Source organism: Lithobates pipiens, unplaced genomic scaffold (genome assembly GCF_037356315.1).
Source record: "Lithobates pipiens isolate NorthernLeopardFrog02 unplaced genomic scaffold, aLitPip1_a1.2 Scaffold_28, whole genome shotgun sequence".
Taxonomy (NCBI): Eukaryota; Metazoa; Chordata; class Amphibia; order Anura; family Ranidae; genus Lithobates; species Lithobates pipiens.
This window is the reverse complement of record NW_027507789.1, coordinates 28961684-28971898: the sequence shown is the minus strand read 5'-3', so window position 1 is coordinate 28971898 and position 10215 is coordinate 28961684. Positions and strand designations below refer to the sequence as shown.

Below are 10215 nucleotides of genomic sequence, written 5' to 3'. Positions count from 1 at the left end.
CCAGAAGTGCATTTGTGAGGTCAGGCATGGATGTTAGGACGGAGACTGTGAGCCAGGCCTTCTCATCCGATTCATCCCAAAAGCTGTTCGGGTTGAGACCAGTCAAGTTTCTCCACCCCAAACTCGCTCATCCATGTCTTTATGGACCTTGCTTCGTGCACAATCATCTTGGAACAGAAATGGGCCATCCCCAAACTGTTCCCACAAAGTTGGGAGCATGAAATTGTCCAAAATGTCTTGGTATGCCGATGCCTTAAGAGTTCCTTTCACTGGAACTAAGGGGCCAAGGCCCAACCCTTGAAAAACAGTCCTACACTATAAACCCCCCTCCACCAAATGATTTGAACCAGTGCACAAAGTAAGGTCCATAAAGACATAGATGAGCGAGTTTGGGATGGAGGAACTTTACTGTCCTGACCTCAACCCGATAGAACACCTTTGGGGTGAATTAGAGCAGAGACTGAGAGCCTAGTTGAAAACAGACAAAGTCCATCCAGTTCAAACAACAAAGTGAAAAAAAAAAACCACAACACACAAATAGAAAACCTCCATATACACTATCCTATATGCATATGTGCGATGTGCGGGCATTAATGCTTTTTGCCGCTGCACAAATGAGTAGACATAACCCCTAAAATAAAGCCTTATTACAAGGCCGGGTGACAACACAGAAGCACAATTGGAAGACATGGATAGAGCGCCGTCACCCTATAACAGACATGTCTAAACAAGGAACAGCCAGATTTATTTAACAAAAGCTGCAGATTTAACAACCGTTAGAATTACATTAACACACTAAAGCTTGTATTCGATTTTAGCGACTGGGTTTACAAACACTATACTACCCGAAATGCCGTACTTTCCACATTCTGCGCTGAGATTTATCAATCCCATGCCAAACTTGACCAGCACTGGTCCTCTGGCACTAGAACACCCGTGCGAGCGCAAGAAGAACCACAACTCGTCCAGCAGTTGTGGAGGTGGAGAGACGACAGTCAGCACTGGACGTCTCTCCTCAACTATTCCTACATCAAACCACTTCACTGCCAGCAACATTTCACCCAACAAATGGTCGGCCAGCTGTTCCACATATGGCTCGTGGTCATGTGTTGGTGATTAACGTGACTACTTTACACAGCTGACTTACTGCTTCCACCAGCTTCCTTCTCCCAACTCCAATACGAAGACTGGGTCTGATCAGCAGCAACAGACGATTCATAGCACAGAGCTGGCATTAAACCAGGGCAGAGATGTCACACAGAAGAGCCTGCTCAACTCTATAGCTTCATCCCCCAAGGAATATGTACCACAGGAGGGAAATTACAAAGCACTGGTTGTATGTGGAAGTTGAAGCATACCATGCAAAGTTAAAGCCATAGTTCACCTTTTACAAAAATGTCAAATATGCACCCAAATAAAAAAAAAAAAAAAAAAAAAAAAAATGTTTATTATAGTTATGCATTGGAGGTATGCAACCACAATCAGTGGAGCACAAGTGCAATGCACAGGCTTTTGCACAGCCCAAATCTGTATGGGAGGTACTGTCCTGTTATGGGCTGGAGGACGTGAAGAGTTAGCTACAAGTGCTGTGACATCTCTGCACTTGTGTTTCAAGAGATCTACGAGACCTTTTACGGAGCTGGCTCTTTGCATTCGCAGATCCCTGTGGATGAATGGAGCTAAACATAGCCACACCGAATTCAAAACACAGGTGTATGCAGAGTGAAGCCACCATCTTACAACTGGTGGCCAGAGAAGTGTCCCCCAACATAAATGGTCAGTGGAGAAGTGTCCCTAGTGGAGGATTCCCCTTGCACCGGGTGATCAGAAGACAAGGTCCCCTTAAACCGGGTGATCAGCCGAGACGGTCCCCTTCCATTGACGCTCAGCCGAGACGGTCCCCTTCCATTGACGCTCAGCCGAGACGGTCCCCTTCCATTGACGCTCAGCCGAGACGGTCCCCTTCCATTGACGCTCAGCCGAGACGGTCCCCTTCCATTGACGCTCAGCCGAGACGGTCCCCTTCCATTGACGCTCAGCCGAGACGGTCCCCTTCCATTGACGCTCAGCCGAGACGGTCCCCTTCCATTGACGCTCAGCCGAGACGGTCCCCTTCCATTGACGCTCAGCCGAGACGGTCCCCTTCCATTGACGATCAGCCGAGACGGTCCCCTTCCATTGACGATCAGCCGAGACGGTCCCCTTCCATTGACGATCAGCCGAGACGGCCCCCTTCCATTGACGCTCAGCCGAGACGGTCCCCTTCCATTGACGATCAGCGGAGACGTATCCCCTATATTGTGGTCAAAGAACCCCTTATAATCTTCTGAAGGAACCCTTTGGTTCCTCATAACCCTGGTTGAGAAGACTGCTATAAAGTGTCACTTGAGTGACAGCTCGGAGTCTGCTGACATCACATCCAAGGTGGCGGCATTTAAAAAAGAAGGCTTCCAGAGGTCTACATATGGAAGGATTTTAGAAGAAAAAAAACCAACAAGCATAAGATATTTTAAATGCACATATAATCTTTTAGGAAGATTGTTAATGGTCTGGCAACAGGCAAAGAAGTCTAAAAAAACGCAAGACCACCGCTCATTTGAAGTAGCAATGCCCCCAACAAATTATATAAGAATAAAAACATCCTAAAATGTATCCCATTACAATGAATTTCCCCACGGTATTGTTTCCCACTGTTCTACTGACAGCAAAGCCCGACCATTGCACAGATGAGAATGAGCTCATCAGTGAGTAAAAACACAGACTGTTTATCCAACAAGAGTGTGGCAGGAAAGCAGACATGAGGAACATACACATGGAGTCAGCAAGAAAACAGATTGGAGTGAAATCACAGACACGCAGCTCCAACCATAAATCACAGCTGCACATTTTGCCAGCACGGTTCAAAAACACAACAACAGCGTGTGACATAAGCCCATTTTAATGTCATTATGGCCAGCGACTAACTAGCCAATATTCCCCCCCCCCCCCCCCCCAATGGGTGGGCGGGGAGGTTTGGATGGACGGACTTCTTTGTGATTGGCTGCATCCGTGCATCAAATACTGCATGATTTTACTGTCAATGTAATCACCATCAGAGTTAAAGCATTATCTCTAAATTACCAAAAGTATTGGGACACCTGCCTTTACACGCACATGAACTTTAATGGCATCCCAGTCTTAGTCCGTTGGGTTCAATATTGAGTTGGCCCACCCTTTGCAGATATGACAGCTTCAGCTCTTCTGGGAAGGCCATCCTCCTCGTTGCCCGTTTTAAAACCCCTAAAAGCCAGCACAACCTCCCCATGGCCCCATTCCATTGAATAGGTTGCATTTGACATGTGGTGCTACCCAGCAAACACATCAGGGGGCTTTTTTTTTTTGCCGCAGCCACCAAGCAAACTACAGGTATGGGTAGTGCAAAGTGTGCCATGGACAGTTTGGCACCACAATCTTCACTACCCCACCACACATGTATGAGACAGGAGAAAGTGCAGCAAATACAAAAATGTCACATGTTCCTCTGTTAAGAGACGGCAATCAAGCAAAAACCTGTATCCTAGCCGATCGACTTTTCTGATAACACAGATGTTGATCCGGGTGTTATATAAACATACAGCTAATGAAGTCTTGTAACGCAAATTCACAGCTTCTTACACCTGATTGGGCATACTAAACAGTGCTGTGCAATGCGCTAGAATCACCAGCAACCCGATTTCCGTTTATTGTGATCATATCAGAGAAAAACAAAATTCTCCTTTAGGCACACAAGCCAGGAGATCCCAGATGGTGTGTAGTCTGGTGCACGAGATCTGTCACCGACACGGAACTAAAAGCCCCAGGACAAAAACAACACTCATTCCAGCACTACACATACATACACACATATATATATATACACACACACACACACACTCTATCTCACAAAAGTGAGTACACCCCTCACATTTTTGTAAATATCTTATTATATCTTTTTTCATGTGACATCACTGAAGAAATGACACTTTGCTACAATGTAATGTAGTGAGTGTACAGCTTGTATAACAGTGTAAATTTGCTGTCCCCTCAAAATAACTCAACACACTCAGATGAAAGCTCGGATCCACCCATCCACCTTGATGAAGAATCTATGCCACGAATAATCAAGGTGGGTCTGAAGGCAAAAAAAAAAAAAAAAAAAAAAAAAAAAAGGAGGGTCCAACCCAGTACTAGCAAGGTGTACCTAATAAAGTGACCGATATGTACGTATATTATATAGACATACAGCACACACACACATAGGCATGTGTATACATGATTTACATATACACAAATATACTGAAAGTGCTATAAAAGATGTCTATAGACATGTCAGGATAGCTGGATACACAGGCACAACCCCATCGCCTGTCTTCCCAGCCATCAAATCTGCATAAACATAAACACTCAGGTGGACAATCATGCCATGTCTGTGGTGCCTTCACACAACCTGCACTCCCCTCCAAGTACAAGAAAATTCTGCTACAAGCTGTGTATAAACCACAAATGTCGCATTGAGAGGAAGCCGTACTGTAGGCATCCAGGGGGTGCCCAGTACACAACAAAACATCCACACACATGCCATAAGATGTACAAATATTAATTTGTATAATAATAATAAAAAAGTTATATAATATATATATATATATATATATATATATATATATATATATATATATATATATATATATATATATATATATATATATATATATATATATATATATATATATATATATACACACACACACACACACACACACACTGGGGGTTATTTACTAAAGGCAAATCCAATTTGCACTAAAAGTGCACTTGAAATTGCCCTTGGAAGTAAAGGCACTGTAGATCCGAGGGGGACATGCAAGAAAAATAAAACAGCATTTTAGCTTGCACATGATTGGATGATAAAATCAGCAGAGCTTCCCCTCATTTCAGATCTACCCCTTAGATTTACAGCGACTGCGCTTCCAAGAGCGCTTTCAGTGCAATTTCAAGTGCACTTGTAGTGCAAAGTGGATTTGCCTTTTGTAAATAACCCATATGTGTGTTATAAATGCAGAGATAGCCAGCGTACCCCCCCCCCCCCCCCAAAAAAAAAAAAAAATAATAATAATAATAATAATATCTAGTCGCAACATTTCCCCATATACTTGAATGTGTCACGTCCGGCGGGTTTGCTGCCCGCTACATGTCATGTAAACATCACTGCAGGTGCAAAGCGAAGCATGGCGACCACAGCATGTAAACACTCCGTCAGCTTAAGGGGGGGGGGGGGGGGGGTGTTGAGTGGCAGAAACATGGCTCAACCGCACATTTTTGCCCCCTCAACCACACGACTAAATATGGCCTTACATTGTGAGCGCCACGGGCATCACCCTCCTAAGTCTTCTGAATTTAACAGCACTGTAATTGTTCTGTACCTTTATATTGTAAAGTGCTGCACAAACTGTGGGCTCTGCATAAATCCCATTTATAATAATAACCTCATCTGATTGCTGAAGCTTTATAATCATTCGCCGGGATAGGCGGGATGGGACAGAGTAAAGTTCACCAAACACTTTGGATTCTACAGAACGTCCACTGGAACCTGCAACACCTTGTACATTGTATCTGATCAAAGATACCAGGTTACTGAACAGGAAACGTTCTCATCTGATACATCCTACAAGGGGCTGCACCGTCTATATAGATTAGATGAAATAAACTTTATTTATACTTTTAGGTCCCCTATGAACTCCAATAATTACAAATCTAAGCATCCCAGCAGCGTACACAGTGCACACTTCTATACGTCTTACAGGAATTACCTGTTCACTGGCACTCCGGCAGTGAACGCGCAACTCCGAAACAACCAATACTTTTTAGTTTGTGAATTGAGTATTATAAGGTTAGAGCCTCTGTCAGGATTTACTGCTGTCTAGATATCACATGGACAAGATGTGATTGTAAGCCCCCGGTCACACTGGTGCGCCTTGCCATGCCATTTGATAGTTTCAAATGGCATGACAAGTTGCACCCCATTGTCCACAATGGAGGTGGTCAAATTGGCACAACCCCAAGTCGCATGGATTTTGCAAATTCAGGTACGACTTGCATAGACGTCTGTGCATGAAATCGCAGAGGACTTCCAAGTAGCTCCACCTCAAAAACGTGCTACTTCAAGTGAAATAGAAGGATTTCAACGCGGTGAACGGTGTGACCGGAGGCCAACCTCCTCAATGGGGACAGATACAGCATATACATGTATGAATTTAGGTCCCCTACTGACACTCCCCCCCCCCCCCAATTAAAAGCTCCACTTATCTGCTTCCTCCCCCATTTGGCACCTTTGGGGGGGGGGGGGGGGGGGAACGGGTACCCGTTTTTGACAGGTACCCATCCCCACTTCTAGCAGACTGCAGTGACATCCCTCTGGAGTTTGACCCCCCTTCCTCCGCTGCCAGGCTGGTTGGAAAGCGCAGCAAGGAACCGGTTTCACTGCCAGTTTCCCTTACCATGAATGGCAGCGATAGCACCCGTGAGCCGATCCGAATATCGGCTGGGGTGCCGACATTGTCTGATCTCTGGACAGGTAAGTGTCCTATTATTAAAAAACTGACTACAATAGCCGTAGATGCCGACTTAATTTTTTGTGGTGTGGGCGGAATTCCTCTTTAAAGTATCTAAGCATGGAAACACTGTACATAATATACACATCCATATGTCATTTTATATATATATATATATATATATATATATATATATATATATATATATATATATATATATATATATATATATATATATATATATAATTGCTGCACTTGTGGTTTATTGAAAAACTAAAAATGTTTACATACAAACAAAATAGTTGCATAATGTTCCACAACAGTTTTGGGCTATAATGCTCACACCCTTCTTCATGCAGAAGTGTATAGTGTGTGTGTGTGTGTGTGTGTGTGTGTGTGTGTGTGTGTGTGTGTGTGTGTGTGTGTGTGTGTGTGTGTGTGTGTGTGTGTGTGTGTGTGTGTGTGTTATATATATATTTTTTTTAATATACGTATTTTAACAATAGAATGACTGTGACACAATATATACACACACAGTATAAACAATTCTAAAACATTAGTAACATGTCTGGTATTATATACAATGCCTGGTGAAAGTATATAGCATATTAAAATAACAGATAAATCATGTCTTTGCATTCTATAGATATGTCTGATTTCACACATTTTCTGTAACATAAATAATAGTTGTATGGGGATAGAGTTGGGGGTCATATGTGCATGTAATATAAATAGGAGTATATATTATTTTTATGTCCCCCATGGATCTCCAATAACTAGGAGTACTGTACACAAGGAGCACTTCTACTACCTCTATATGTCATCGCTCTGTCTGTCCCTAGGTGTGTGTGTGTGTGTGTGTGTGTGTGTGTGTGTGTGTGTGTGTGTGTGTGTGTGTGTGATTCTTCTATAGGGACACAGGTGTGGTGTACACTATGTACAGGACAATGCTCCCACACTTCTAAAATATATTCTAGGTCCATAGACAACCTACAGAAATATATACTGTGCATAGATAGAGGGAGCCCAACCCTGTGGATCTCCTTTATATAATGTACATGCCAGCACAGAGATGTCTCCATATTTATTGGAGATCTATGGGGCACCCCTCTATCACATTATGTATATTTCCATTAGATCCCCAACCAATAAATCACAGAAGTGTGGGAGCACTGTCCTGTACATAGTGCACACCCCAATACCTCCATCAGGACACATAGAAGTAGTGGACGTGCTCCCTATGTACAGTACTCTTAATTACTGGAGATTCATGGAAGATCTAAGAAGTATAAATACACACATATATATTTATATTACATACACACATATGACTCCACTCCTGCCACTTGTGTCCCCAGCTATGACTAGGATAGAATAATTATTTTTTTTATTATATATATATATATATATATATATATATATATATATATATATATATATATATATATATATATATATATATATATATTTTTTTTTTTTTATTATTATTACACACACACACACACACACACACACACACACACTATGTTCAGGATGGTGCTCCAGCACCTCCATTATTTATAGAAGATCTATGGGGCACCCCTCACATATTATTACACATTATATGTATTTCCATAAGATCACCAATAAATCACAGAAGTGTGGGAGCACTGCCCTGTACATAGTGCACACCCCAATACCTCCATCACCATAGATATTTTAGAGAGAGCATGCAATACATAGAAGTGCTCTTTATGTACAGTACTCTTAATTATTGGTGATCCATGGGACACACACACACACACACACACTTTTTCTTTTTACATATACACAAGCACATATGATTCCACACCTGCCAAGCGTGTCCCCAATACAAGAATTGTGTTACAATGTGTATATTTTTTTGTATTTATTTTCTTTTTATATATGTCCCATGCAATGTGCAAAATCAGACAGACAATCTATAGAATACAAAGACAAGAATTGTCTGTTATATTGATACATTGTATATACTTTCCCTATACATTGTATAATATCTGAGCATGTTACTAATGTTTTGCAATTGCTTATACCGATATACATACGTGTGTATGTGTGTACATATGTGTGTACATGTATGTGTTGCAGACAATGTGTGAAATGCTCCCTGGCTGTCCAATCAGAGTGGTGCTGTAGAGTGCAGTCAGTGTCTCCCCTTGCGGGCACGCTGGTCTCTGTAGTCCCTCGCTCTCTCTCAGGTCTGCACAGGTTGTCTTTGTTGAACTTTCCCCGGACACGCCTGGCTCCCTCTCCCCGGCTCTCTCCCCCTCTCCCCGGCTCTCCCTCTCACCTTCATATCATTCATGATGGTCTGGAAGAGTCCTCCCAGCGCGCTGCAGTCCTTCTCCATCCCGCCGTCCATATCTCCAGCCCCGGGCAGAGCCCCCCTCCACTCTCCGGCTGTGTTGTGTGTCTCCCGGGCTCTGTCCAGCGATTCTCAGCGCTCACACTCCGCTCACACTGATCTCATGCCGCTGCAATGCAACTGGAGCGGAGAAAAGGGGGAGGAGTTCCAACCAGACCTGATTCATCGGGAATACGGCGCTTACGCAAACGGCGCAGAGCCCCCTGCTGGCCGAACACGTTGCCAACGGAGACCAGGCGCCTCCCGTTACGCCCATTCTACGGAAACCACGCCCATGTCTGCGCCTCCCTCCCCGTCCATCCCGGCCACGCCTAATTGATCGTCCAAACACGTTCAGGCCACGCCTGTAAACACCCAAGTGTGCCGCCCACTCTCTTACTATTTAACGATGCAACCACGCCTACTGCCAGCGATGCCGTCCTCAAAAGACACAGGCGTCGCCCCATTTTACATAAGCCTAGATAAAACCACGCCTGCTAAGGCCCCGAGAAGCATTAGGAGGCGGGGCTTTCTTCGTGACGTGCCCTCCCCTTAGAGTTGTGTTGCCAGGTCTCCTTGAAAAAATCCGCGGCGGCCCCGCCCCTCCAGTCATCACTGGAAGTACATGAAGGGCGGGGCGCCGAGGACACAAGGCGGGAGGGTGGCCACGCCCACAGGTGTGGGAGTCGCTCCTTCACCTCAGAGAGGAGCGCGCAAAGACTTGTTGTCTGTGTCCTTGAAACGTGAAAGTTCAGTCAGCACACAGCACGGTGTTTGTCCTCCTGTGGTGACCGTCACCGCCTTCCTCATTAACCCTTTCACTACCTGAGACGGTTTTTTACATTTTCGTGAATGTTTAAAAAAAATCATTTTAGGCCTGAAGATTACATGAACCCCCCAAATGTGATATGTGTGACAGCGGACACCCGGAGAATAAAATAGAGGCAGATCCACAATTTTATGTCACATGATATCAGCGCAGCAGTTTAGGAAACGCAACATTCCAGTATAAAATAAAGTTCATTTTATGTCACGAAAACACAAAATATTACCAGATTTTATGGTAAAATATAAAAGTTGAAGCTACACCGAGTACATAGATACCCAACATGACAAACCATACGGATGTGCGCCTCTAAAACAGTGATAAAACGTCCCTACCTGATATTTCCCATAAGGCTACTTTCACACTGAGGCGTTGGGGACGTGGGCGCTAAAGCGCCACTATTTTTAGCGACACTTTACCGTCATTTTAGCGGCACTATTGGGCTGCTAGCGGGCGCTTTTAAC

At 43.9% G+C, this 10215-nt stretch overlaps 1 protein-coding gene across 2 annotated transcripts in view; it reads right to left on the bottom strand.

The window, feature by feature from the left end:
* Positions 1–9096, bottom strand: part of LOC143935253 (protein MTSS 1-like) — a 185492-nt gene extending 176396 nt beyond the window's left edge. The window contains exon 1 of one of the 2 annotated variants that reach the window (XM_077458963.1): positions 8872–9096. In XM_077458963.1, coding sequence (XP_077315089.1) covers positions 8872–8943 — 72 coding nt within the window. In that variant the 5' untranslated portion in view covers positions 8944–9096. The remainder of the gene's footprint in view (positions 1–8871) is intronic. The other variant, XM_077458964.1, reaches the window with a different exon arrangement.
* Between the last annotated feature and the right edge of the window lie 1119 nt (positions 9097–10215).